Here is a 13,559-nt window from a genome sequence, read left to right as displayed (position 1 = left end):
CCTTGGGAACCTTAGGGACATACCTGGATGCAGGCATACATGATTGATTGCAACGAGACAAAATGAGTGTATATGCCATGCATCAAGTTGCCTGAATTGTCCTATAGATTCTCTGAGCATTTGGTTGTGAGTGTGTTTTTCTCTGCAAATGTACCTGCTTTGATTCTGTATTTATTGATAAGAAGTTTGTTTGGAGTTATTCAAATATGTCTGTCATCGTCATCCCCGTGGTTCAATGGGGGGGGGGGGGTGGGGTCTTCTTATTACCGCTCTCTTTCTCGTCCTGTCTATAGCCATTTCTAAGTCGATTCCTCTACCATCTTCTATAATACATGTATCCACCTCTTCCTGAGTCTTCCTCCTTCTTTTCTCCTTCCTCTCTGCTGCCCATCTAATCAGTTACTTACTTTTCATCTTTCCTCTTCACATTTGCATACCATCTCAGTCTGCTCTCTCTCTCTCTCTCTCCCTAATCTTCTCCCTTATCCTTGTCACTTTTACTTCCTTTCGTACCTCATCATTTCACGTCCTCTCTTCTCTCGTTACTCCTCTCAAACCTCTCAGAAATCAAATATGTCTGTATCCATGCAAAATAGTATCACATTTACTTATTGAACCGGTAAATGATGGACTACCCATGCAATGTGAGTACTCTAGAAATGCTACATGTATGATGTGAGAAGAATGTCTGTTATTGATCCTATGTAGAATTTTAGAATGTTATTTTCATGCCGGCAAGGTTGAAAAGTAGCCCCCCAAAATAAATATTGATTTTTTTTCCCCCTGATTTGTATACAAATTTTTTCATGATCAGGCGCCAGATTATTTTAGTGACTGTCTTGAGTTGTATCGACCTGTGCGTACAAACCTTCGCTCCGATGCAGACCCATTTCGATTGACTTTTCATGTGGCTCGTAGTAAGGAAGGATATCGCACATTCACTGTTGCAGCAGCTAAGGAGTGGAAAAAACTTCCTTCCAGTATTAAAGCTGCTCCATCAGTGGATGTTTTTAAGAAACTCCTTAAAACCTACTTATTTCCTACTTTATTCGCTATTATTTTTGTTTGTTTAATGTTCTGTTAAGATTTATGGTTATATTGTTATATTGCATATTATTGTAAGTGCTGTGATATAGTGTACTATGCATAGCATAGCTAAATGCCTAATAATAATAATTTTTTAAATATAAGATTATTTATCCACATATGATTATATGTATGCATACTCATCTTTCTCCCTGCTGTGAGGTGTAGACATATATTAATCCACTGTTTTTATCTTCATTACTAGGTACTTCTTTTGTTTGAGGTCAGAAGGATGTCTGGAGGGGTAGGCTAACCAGACACTCTACATAAACTCCAGGACTTGGACTAACTGGCCAGGGTCTAACAATTTAACCAGCATCCGAGCTTATACCAACCATCATGGGGTGTGGCAACTCAATGCATGCCCACTCGGAGATGGGAAAGTCAGAAAGGAGTAAGTTTTGTATATGAGTTTGAATTAAAGTTTTTAGTTTATGTATTGTAGTGGTAGGCAAATACATTTAGTATCCCCATTGCGAGACCAGCCATTTTGTATGTGGCAACTCATTGCATGCCCACACAGAGATGGGCATGGGTATTTCAGAGAGGAGTTAGCCCATTTCAAGTTTAGATATGAATTTTGATTTATATTGGGTTTGGCTTGTCTATAGTTAAAAAATAATGTCATGATTGTGTTTAATGGAATTAGAATTCATGATCATTAATTGTTCTTTTCTTTCCCTACCATCACTTTCCCATCCATTCCCCTAAACACCCCATAAGGGGGATCTTTTAAACAAATATACTAACTGCTTTTTCCCCAAAGTAACCATGACGTGTTACTGAAATTGTGTGAATACACACAGTGGAAACTTCAACTTTAATAGAGAAAACATTCTTGTAAATTTGTTGAAATGTTTTGATTCTCTTTATGTTCAGGTCTAAAAGCTGCCCTCCTGATTCAGAAGTGGTACCGTCGCTACCAAGCTCGGTTAGAAGCTAGAAGAAGATGTACATGGAAGATCTTCCAGACCATAGAATATGCAGGAGAACAAGACCAACTCAAGGTAGGTTGCTAGGCAACAGTTTATGTAATGTCTCTCGAGACCGTCACAAAAGGGCATTTACTGCTAGTTTGTAAAGTGCTCTTTTATGCTTGCCTGCCTGTCAACACGCTGTGCTATTATTTATGTTCGTAATATGGCAGCTTAATATTTGTTTTAGAAGTTAAAGTGTTGCAACTTGATTTATAAGCATCTATTAACCATTATATCACAGGTTTGGAACAGACAGGTACAATGAAATCGTGAACACTGTTTCTGACCAAATACTATTGTTCATTTGTGTTTTAATCCATTTAAACATTGGCAACTGTGGACTTCATCATATCAGGCAGGGCCCTGTGTTATAAAGAGATTTGATTGATCCGAATCAACCGCAAGTCCTCCAATCAATCGCAAGTTTAGAATCTTCTGTCTCTTATATACATAGTTTTGATTGATATCAATTGCAAATAATTTGCGATTAATCACAACTGTTTGTAAGATAAGGTCCAGAACTAAGCAAATTTACGCTATTCCTATTATTTATAAGATTCTAATTGACATGAGTAAGGATACATGTATTTGCATGTTCTTCATTTCACTATTTGAATAGCAAACTATCAGCCTCCATGTACACTTGTGCCTGCTGTTTAGCAAACAGAGATACCTTATGGATTTAGTAATATGAGGAGATTACCGGATATTACTTTTGTGATGATCATCTCATATCTATAGGAACGACCTTGTGATTTGTTGGTCATCCATGAACCACAATTGAAAGACAATAGACTTGGAGAGTGTCAGAATAAGGCAATTAATTAAGCTCTGCATAGTAACCTTGCTTCATGGGTGAGAAAGATAGTTCGTTCTGTGGACATTAATAGATGATTCAACATATGCTCTGGCAACTAGTGCTTTGGGCTTTATTGTGTCAACGGTATACAGATAACAACTCAATTATTCAAACATGTACCTTTACCAAGATTTGTAATTTGTTTAAAGTATGTGAAAAGTTGACTTTTCCCAATTTATGTTTCTTGAGAATGTGACATATTGCAGTTTACATCTAAAAGTATTCAACAGAGGCCCTACTTCAACTAATCCACTTTTCATTTGTGAGTTATGAAAAGCACAAAAACATGAAATCTACAAGGGGTGTGCTTAATGAAGATTAATACTACCTGTAGGTTTAGTGCTATGTGGTTCTAGTGACTAGTCATTGGTCCAAGGTTCAAGTTAAACATTTGATTGACTGGATTAGTTGTCACTAGAGCCTGTGGTGCAGAACATATTAATATCTAATTACTAAAGTGGATACTTATTATCAAATAAACTTAATGCTCAATGTAATCAAAATTTCAATTTAGTTGCACTTCTCTGACATCACCTGATTAGTGAATTAGAAGGTTATTTGAGTATGAACAATTATGTATTCCAAATGCAGATCTCTCAGACATGGTCTGTACACACATATACCACCTACCCCCCCCCCCCTACTTTCACTCCTGAGGCACCACATAGTTTTAAAAGTATGCATACTGTGTAACAGAGCCAAGAGGAGATGAAAGTTTAGAATTTGTTTATCTGTTAAGAACTCAGGGTACACCATGTACCATTATTTTCAACAAGATCCTATTTTGAAAACATTGAACAGATACCATTATTAAGGTATCTTAAAGGTCATGGTATGACTTCCTACCCCATAACCTTGCAATTTAGGCTGATACACATGCATACATGCACAGTGCGTGTAGGTCTATATAAGTTTGTTTAGGCTAGTTTTATTGCTGTTTTTGTGGATACAAGCCTTGTACTTTACCCCATGTCTGGGTCACTTTGAAGGCTACTAAATGTTGGCCATCTTCATTGACTATTGGAATGTGTTATTTGAGACACCATAACTGTTAAAAAATGTTTACCCAATCAACAGATTATTAAGATATCATAGATGGCTTTGGATTAATTGAGTGATCATTGTTTGTAGAATATGTTCATGTTTGGGCTTCTGCTGGTTTGCTTGCCTTCCCCTTGTATCTTCTTCATAATACTTTTATCCTTCCCTAATTTATGCCTTTATTGACATCGTGAAAAGTCAGATAAAAATATGGACTGTGGGCATATAGATCTTGTCTGTATGGAGTTTTGTTTTGTTTTTCTACCGTGGATACCTGTTCTTAGTTTCATCAAACCACCAGCACATAAGTATCTCATGTTCCATACTGATGAGTACTTTGAAGTCATATTTTACTTTTATTTGGTCAGATTTAATGCAAGTTTTCCAATGTATTATAAGCAGAAAAAAATACAGCTTCCATTATCTAGAAAGGACCTGATTATTCTCTTCCACGAAAACAAATGTCCATTATTTTTTGCATGGTTGCAAGACTGATGGAGACACAGCCAAGTTATACCAGGGACTTTGTCAGGTTTGAAACTTGTTCTTTGGAGTGGAAGTTTGATACAATTGACACTTTTAGGATGAAAGTCGAGCACATATGGTCTGCAGGGGATACATGTAGAAGGGTGTTCAGGCGATGAATCAATGCCCCTGTGGCTGAAAAGGAACCCTTTAAAGTAGGACTGCACAACTTGTACCTATTTGCGCTCTCTATATAGCGAACAATGCCTAAGCAGTACCTGTTGATCCACCATGGTCCCTTTTTCTTATATTAATTGAGAGCTGATTTGATGAGATAACCACCTGTCAGTGACCATGCAGGGAGGTCTAATCCCTACTGGCCAAACTAGTGCAGATGGCTTTAAAACTCATAGTGTTAAATCACCATTTAAAATGGCTGAGGAGCAACAGCATTTTTTAAATGTGTGATCTATAGCAAATCTTTATGTTAGTAGAGTCAATACTATAAAGTGTGCATTAAGCTTTAAATGTGTTGACTCTAGTTCCATTTTGATAATTTTGTCACTCCTTGACCCTTTTTGGATGGTGATTTAAGTTTTTTGTCTTCAAGAGTGTAATGTTTGGTTGAGCTGTTGCTAGCGTCACGTACTGCGGTTCGAAATGCATCGCAGCAGCTATTTCCGATTGTGGATGTGTGAATCATTTTCTTGTGTATTGATTCGTCCTGATGATTTTAAAGGTGAAGCAGGGTTAGTCAAGATGATAGATTTGGTGAAAAAATGTTTATCTTTAGTGTTTCAAGTTCTAAGAATGAAAACTATCCCCACTTTTCTTAAATAGCGGTGAGAGCTATTACACAAAATTTTATTTTCTAACAGAGATCAAAGGAATGCAACTAAAATCAGGAAATTCAGTAAAATCTAATTTCTTACCATTTTGACTTACCAACTCAGAATTTATCTTGTAAGCAATTAAGACAGTTCCTATGTCTCAGAATTAGTTCAAGGGACTTCATTTCTAAAGACAACAGAAAACACATTATATATGAGTCAACATCCTTCTGGCTCTGAGCAGCTGATTCATAACATGTTTGTTTGATTTTTCAAGTCTTTATGAAAATTGTTATAACAAATTGTTAGACAAGTCCTTTCAAGGCATTCTTATTTCTTTCTAGATGTATGCCAGAGTTTTCTGTGAAAACATTCAGCATTTTCTTTTTAAAGAAACGTACTTTGTAGGGATTTCTTCCCAGCCCCCCCCCCCCTCTCCCCCAGCACATCCCCTTCCCTCACTCTGGTAGTGTCTTGACTATCAACTGCAAACCAGAATTACTTTTTGGAGAGGGGGGGGGGGGTGTATTATTTATCTCTAGCAAAGCAATGAAGAAAGGAGAACAAAGAACAGACAGTACAGGAAATTGAGAGGAGATTCTAGTCCCTGAAGTAAATTGCCATGGTGCCACACTCCCAGGATTGAGCTTGGCAAACAGAATATAATAACAGAATAAGTAATTGCAGCATGGATTCCCCTTGTTTTAACCTGAAATGCTCTCTGGGAATGAGTCAATTTGGTAATTTTGTAAAACCACTATGTATGATAAAATCCAGAAGTTTGTTGACTAGCTCTCTGTTTAAAGACTGTGAATTCACACACTCTTGGAGAATTTTACATTTCTAGTTTCAACAGATGATTATCTGCTACGACTAGGAGCTAGCTAACAAGGTGTTGAGTTGAAATATGGCTCTGCATGACTCTGCATCATTCTGGCTCTCAGCAGACAATATACGGTGTTTAAATTTTGAGCTTATAAGAACTTTCCTTGCTTGAAATGAATTAAACTTATACACTCAAGACCAAAAAGACTATAGAATATTTGTTTAAAAAATGCCAATCAGAAACATAAACAGAAAATTAGCAAACATACTTATTATACATGAAGAAAACTACACAAACACTTTCTGTGTAGGAATTTCCTGTAGTTTGATTAAGAAATGTAAAAGAGATATTATAAAAGAAATATTAAAAGAAAGTCCTCTTATTATGAGGATCAATAATCTGGTTTATTTGCTTTTGTGGTACAATGCTGCTAGTTTATAGCTTACCTGTTGATATAGGGTACATTATATTTAGATTTATTGGTGGATTCTGAGATTAAAGTAATTAATACTCCTTATTCCCTTCGGTATCATGATACAGGACAACAAATCTGATATTGCCTTTTATCAACTCAATAAAAACAAATTGGTGATGCACATTGCTAATATTTCACATAATAAAAGTCGATTTAGATTAATGTCAGCTCACAAGGGAGCGGGAGAGGCGCTGGTTCAACCATTCCTCTGAACAATAGTTACCATGGCAATAAAATCAATATACACAGAGTCGGCGGCGCTCCTTTTCCTGTAATTATATTCATTTACAATGGGTGAAATATGTACATCATTGTGAAACAATCCCGACAGATATTTGATTTGTATCGGCTCTAGTTTGTGTTTTTGGTTGGAAAGGAAGCCTGGGAGTCTATAGCACGTTGCTGCCTTGAAACTTTCATTATACCATCGTGCGTGTTGCTCTTAGTTGCCATGGAGACAGCTCAACACGTTAGGCTGCCATTTGAATGCATTTCTTTTTTTATTACAATTGGAGAAAAGACTTGAAAAATACATGTACAATGATTGAAACCCTTTCTCTGTCATATTTGATTATAATAATAATAATAATAATAATAGGCATTTCTATAGCGCCATCTATCTAGATAATTCTATTCCGAGGCACATTTATTATTACCCCGGCTTTAGCCTAGCAGCCGTTTATACAGTTTATGGGTTTTTTATTAGATAGAATGACATTTTTAGACCATTTGAGCTACAAAAAGTAAAGCAACCAAACCAGCCCTATCTCTTTGGTTTGACGAAGCAAAGCCACGAGAAACTTTTGCCAGAGGATTTGGACATGTATAGACTGGAAATTGAGAGCTGGGTATATTTTACCATAATTAAAGAGTAGTTACAAGATTGTGTGCATAATGCTAAATGAAGCTGGAAATTCAAAAGAATGATATAACTAACCTTGTAGAGTGCGAAGCAATCATGTAAAGTACACGTATGTATAGCCATCTGATCAAAATACTACTGCAGTCATGTGGTGACATCATGCATGTACATGTATTTCATTTCATAAAACATTTATGATAACCTTTTGTGTCGGCGCACTCATGATCTCACTCAAGCGTACAGTCATCCCAACACGGCACTAATATCCTTTGGCAAGAAATTAACCTGCACTTGCTACTCTCCACCCAGGTGTTAAGGTACCCGGTAGGATGCCACCGCCAATGTTGGTCAAACAGTTTTTGAGCATGAAGTATGCCTTGCTGGATTGCTCCCTAGGGAGTGGAGATTGTGCACACAGTGTGTGCGGGCAATTATTGAATCCAATCACCTGGGTAATAGTATATCTGTAAAGCGCATAGAGACCTTTGTATTAAGCGCTATATAAAAAGCAGAATAATACATATTTGGTAATAATGTTGGATAGACTTTAGAGTTAAGAATGTTAAGAAGTATTCCTGATTAATTTCATTTCATTGGTTCTAAGCAGAGGGGAGTATAAAAGAAAATAGGAAGGTAAATATTGGAAGCATTTAGCGATTTATTGTAAGACTGCTGGAGAAGTAGATGGTATAATACATGCTTCGGCGAAATTTGCTCTACGATCATGCTATTTTGTAACTTCAATTCTGGAGAGTCTTGACCTAGCACCATACCTGAAAGTATCCACATTTCTGAACCAGATGTAAAACCCAATCACAAAAGTTAACCTTGCCATACATGTATATCTTTGATAAATATATTCCAGAGCATGTGTTGAATCATGATTGAAGAAAGGTGAGAATACCGTCATCTTGAGAGGGTAGAAGGAGGGCATTAGGAAGCTAATTGAACTTTGTCTCATGAATGTTTAATGAAGTGATGCATTTGGTTACCTTGACACCAGCTTGGTCTCTGAAACACTTGATACCATCCTTTGCTTCTAAAACTCAAATGAAAGAGAGATAGAGAATGAGAATGAGATGGATAGACCATAGTAGACAGGGATAGTGAGGAGAGAGGGATAGTGAGGAGAGAGGAAAAGGGAGAGAGAGAAAGAGAGAGAGAGAGAGAGAGAGGAGGTGCTTTTAGAGTGACTGATAGAGAGGGATGGAGACTGGAGAGAATGTAAAAGCAGAGCTACCGAGTGTCACGCATTAGGCGTGACGTCACGCATTTGGAGGGTCTGAAAACGGCTCTCACGCACGGCGCGCGCGCTAGATTTAAAAAAAACGCCATACCTATACGTGTGTTATACCCTCGCACGCGGGCTCGCGCGCCGAAAAATGAAAATGTCCGCATTGCCGATCTTTTACCTTGGCGTCTCTGTAAAAGAGATAGGAGAAAGTGAAAGGGACAAAGAGACACATACACCGATAAAGAGAGAGAGAGGGAGAAAGAGAGAGAGAGACACACACACAGATATGGAGAGATGGTAGAGATGGGGAGGGGAGTGAGATAGAAAGGGAAAGATGGGGAGATTAATGGAGAGAGTTAAGTGAGACAGAGACATGAAGAGAATGGTAGGGAGGGATAAAGAGAGAGAGAGTGAGAGAAAGGAAAAGAGAAAGAGAGAGAGAGAGAGAGAGGCAGAGAAGGGGGGGGGGTATTTACATTAAATTTCTTGAGCTTTCTCTTCTCCACTAGTGAATATAGAACAGGACAAAGAACAAAATTACACTTGAAAAATATATATTCTAATTAATCAATCTATCTGCACATGTGTCTGAATGGTTTTTGGTGGCGCCTCTCTGGTCGATCTCATTAAAGATATAACCAAAAGTAGTGCTAGGCAACAGATTAAACAGATTGCATCTTAAGCTCCAGTACGAGCAAGTATCCATTGATTCCCCCCACTTTCCTTTATACCGAGAGCCCTAAAAAAAGAATCAATAAGTAAGGTTGTGATTTGATTGGTTCTATAGATCCATTGGTTTGCTCAATTCAAGGTGAGTGTATACAGGAAGACATGTCTGTGAATCAAAGAAAACCTCTCTTTTCCATGTTAACCTACTATTAATGAAATACGTAGATGAATATCTGAGATATTGAATTGTATTTTCTATTCTTCTACTTGTGAAGTGATACTGCCTCCTGGCGACTATGCATATTTAGGTTGGTTTAGTCGAGTTATAAGCATATACATCTAGTAAATTATTTATACCCTTGCCAAGTTTTTGTAATGAAATAATTATGTCAACAACAAAAAAAACAATTTTTTCATCTCGATTTATGTTTCTGTAATGTGACATATTTAAGCTTACAACTAAAACTATTTAATAAAGGCCCTCATTCAACCAGTCCACCTTTCATTCTTGAGTTATGAAAACTCAAAATAAATCAAATTGACAAAGAGTACCTATGAATAATTTAGTCATTAACTGTATCCATACATGAATGATTTGTTCTTTACACCTGTCACAGTGCACTGTTCTTGTTCAATATTTGTTAACATTAATAAGTATATTAACTGTTGTGTCATTTTATTCATATGTTTATATGACATACAAGACAAATTTCCATTTATTACTCATGGATAATAAAGCATTGAATTGGATTGCATACCTGTGGTGTGTCATAAAATAATGGTTGCCTAGCAACAGCTTCATAATCGCCAAGTATCTAGCTTGACAGTTGATTAGTACTAAATGGTAATAGAAAAATTAGCAATTCTTTCGTTGAAATTGATCATAGTGTTGAATATTATGTTCATGATTTTGACATTTTCAATTTAAAATATTAGTGTCTAAAAGCTACGTAGCAATATTGATTGAAAAAGTCAGTGTATACAAGATTTCCATACGTGTGAATATTTACAAATGCTTTTACCTACAAGTGATGTGATGATAACAATGATAAAGGGTTAATGAATCTAAAGATATTCAGAAGGCTTTTCCAGATGTGCTTTTCATTTACTTTCTCCAACCATGTGTATATACATGCAACTGACTGATTTTTGTTTTCTTTGATTTAGGAGTATGTACAATTCCTACATTTGGCTTTAAAAAGGTCAAACAAATTTGATTTGTTGTTTTATGGTTAGAAAGAAATACTGTCTTCTGTAACAAGGTCAAACTTCAGAAATTTGCTTTGAAATCATGTTTTTATTGCCATGAAATGTTTTCAGCCCAATAACCATCGTTGTTCAGCATTAATTGGCTCTCATTGTTCTTATGTTTCTTTAATTTCCTGTCCAGCTTTATAACTTCTTCAACAGCATGATGCAAACAGTGAGCGAGGATGACAGTAAATCAAAGTACATCATTCAAGGATCCAATGAAGGTTAGTATATTGAGAGCAGTCAATAGTTGTTTTTTATATTATGAGCAGTCAATAGTTGTTTTTCATATAATGTCTGCTAACATACAAAAGGGCATTAACTACATGTATCTTTTAAAAGATATATTCAATGCCCTTCTGGCTCTCAGTCAGCAGATTATATTGATGTCCTTTGAGAGAGAGAGAGAGAGAGAGAGAGAGAGAAAGAGGGAGAGAGAGAGAGGGTGAGAGAGAGCGATCAGTTGGAAGAGAGTAAGTACTAAATTATCTTATTCCCATAGGGTGGTATTTGATAGCGCATCTTAAATTAAGCCTGTCTTAACTTAGTCCACACTTTTATGGAGTGACTGTTGCCAACTCATTTACCTTGTACAGATTATTTTAATGCTGCAATGAAAAGTGTCCAAAAATTTAATTTTGCAATGAAATGGGAAGAAAAAGATAATATGATTATGGACTAAGTCCTTGGTAGATTATCTTTGTCATGAATATTGAAGGAGGAAGATGGCACCTAGCATTCCATAGTGGTGTGAATTCAAATTCTTGTTTAGTCTGGACTTAGTCTCTGCTTAACTTATGAGAATACCAACCTAGAGTTTATGCAGGTGCTCCCAGATTCCTGAAGGCATTGGGTCAATACCATCCCAATTGTGAAGATTTCATGGTGTTTATAAATAAAACACAGTACGAAACCCAATTGGCATCCTTTGCTCATCTGGAATCTTGCCAAGGTACCACTCATCTTGAAAGATCAAATTCTAAAAAAAGTGACAAATTGCTAAATGTGACAAAGGTCTAGATATCACTTGTAATTTATTAACCTATCAACATGTTTCATGTAGATGATGTAGGCAGGCAGGGTATGTGTTTCCCTCGACTGAGCCGGCATAGAGTTACTATGCCATGGGTTCATTCTTTGCTTGTGATCTCTCAGGCAAAATCCACATGCTTAATGTTTTGATTGATCTTCATATTAAAAGAATGTGCAGTGAATTTATTCAGATTTGTTATTTTTAATTTAAAAGAGAAATTTTATAGAAATTTCATTGATGGATATGGACCCAAGGTCTTAAGTGTGTTTCTACAAGTATTTCAAAAGTACCCCTAGTTTGTAGAAAGAAGAAAAAAAATTACTCAATAAACCCCTCATTTAACATGAAACCAAGGAATATGGAACTTCAGTTTTTAGCTTGATTGAAATGAGGAGGCTTATTTTCATGGGCCCCTTTTTTGACGTTTCAAAGAGGCTCATAGAAAACTCAAGATCTCCTTCATGAAAACTCCCATAATTTTAGATCATGGTCGGATAGTCCATAAAATGAACATGAATTGCCCTTAAAAAGTACCCCTTTCTATAGATTCAGGAATGGACATCCTTAACATTGTCGTTTTTGTTCAGCTCTCCTCTGATGTGGAATTTAAAATGCAGTTAATATTAATCCACCAGGAGGGAAGCATTTTATTGACAATGAGAGAGAGCTATATAATCAGGTCTTAGGAAGGTGTTGTTAATAAATAATTGAAGGGGGTAATATGGTTGACATCTTCAAGTTGAGTTCATTCAGAATATTTCATGACAGCAAAAAACAAACAAAAAGTAAAGAAGATACATGACTGTTTATGAAGGCTTAAAGAACATGAGCATCATTTGAAAGATGATGGTGATAATTATGGCTTCTCACGTAGCGCCAGTATCTACGTTGCTAGGTGTTTAGGGCACTTGCTCTAGAAACTTGTCTCACAAAATTCAGTGTTCATGGTTAATGCTGCCATCAAGAATGCTTCATGTATCTACTTTGTTTCTAAAACATAGAACTCTACAAGGTCGACCTGTTGATGGTATCGGAATATAAAAGCTATCTGGAGACTTCTTAAATATTTTAGATTTGACTGGGATGTATCTGTCAATACCTCAATAGTGAATTAAATTGGGAATGGATTTACAGAGTATATTGAATTATGAAAACAAAAGAGAAATGGTAAATACATAAAATGGTATGATAGCATGGATATTCATTTAATAATAGCCTTCAAATAACTTATAAATCTATATATTCTCCACGATTAAATCCATGGATGCAATGAATAGAATTGCCCAATGTACATGTTAATGGTGAGTGTGATTACAGAGATTCATTGTGTGTTTGATGTTGTTCTTCTGACTTATCTGTAGAGAGTAAATTCAGGTTATCACAATATATATCACTTAATTTATCTCTTTGGTAATGATAAACAAAGTAAACTTCCCTTTTGATACACCATTTCCAGTGTGGATATAATCCAAATAGTTTTCTGTCTGGTTTCTGTAAATTAATATTTAATGATATCAATTTCAGTTGAGTTTTCAAAATGGAGAAATAATTATGTATCATTACATTGAAGGTGTCTGACAATCAGATCAGAATTCTTTACTGTAAGACTGATATGATGAGGAAGAAGCACACCATTAAATCTCAATTTTCCTTGTCTCATATTCTGATGTATATTTGAAAAAGTATGCCTTTTACAAGAGACCAGAGCTCTCTACATAGGAATTTTTTCTTAAAATTTACTGATACTTTACAGACTGGACAACCTCAATTTAAACCTAACCTAAAATAATAATTACCACTAGGTATTGAACACTTTTTGAATAGTTTTTAATGAATATGTGGTGACTTGAATTTTCTCTTTCAATAGAGTATGTGATCGAGAATGCCTGCCAAGTTGCCCATTTTGACATGATATCTTTGGATGCCTTCCTGAATATTTTGCCACAACACT

General features: G+C 36.0%; 1 protein-coding gene across 4 annotated transcripts in view; it reads left to right on the top strand.

Moving 5' to 3' along the window:
• Positions 1–13,559, top strand: part of LOC100890478 (serine/threonine-protein phosphatase with EF-hands 2) — a 38,684-nt gene that overhangs the window by 9,804 nt on the left and 15,321 nt on the right. For 3 of the 4 annotated variants that reach the window (XM_030980316.1, XM_030980318.1, XM_030980317.1), the window contains exons 2-4: positions 1,292–1,480; positions 1,966–2,093; positions 10,715–10,799. In XM_030980316.1, coding sequence (XP_030836176.1) covers positions 1,426–1,480; positions 1,966–2,093; positions 10,715–10,799 — 268 coding nt within the window. In that variant the 5' untranslated portion in view covers positions 1,292–1,425. Of the gene's footprint in view, positions 1–1,291; positions 1,481–1,965; positions 2,094–10,714; positions 10,800–11,977; positions 12,910–13,559 lie in introns of those variants that run through there. The other variant, XM_030980320.1, reaches the window with a different exon arrangement.

Source organism: Strongylocentrotus purpuratus, unplaced genomic scaffold (assembly GCF_000002235.5).
Source record: "Strongylocentrotus purpuratus isolate Spur 01 unplaced genomic scaffold, Spur_5.0 spur5_scaffold_11, whole genome shotgun sequence".
NCBI classification, from domain to species: domain Eukaryota; kingdom Metazoa; phylum Echinodermata; class Echinoidea; order Camarodonta; family Strongylocentrotidae; genus Strongylocentrotus; species Strongylocentrotus purpuratus.
The sequence above is the reverse complement of the archived record's forward strand: the minus strand, read 5'-3'. Positions and strand labels throughout refer to the sequence as shown.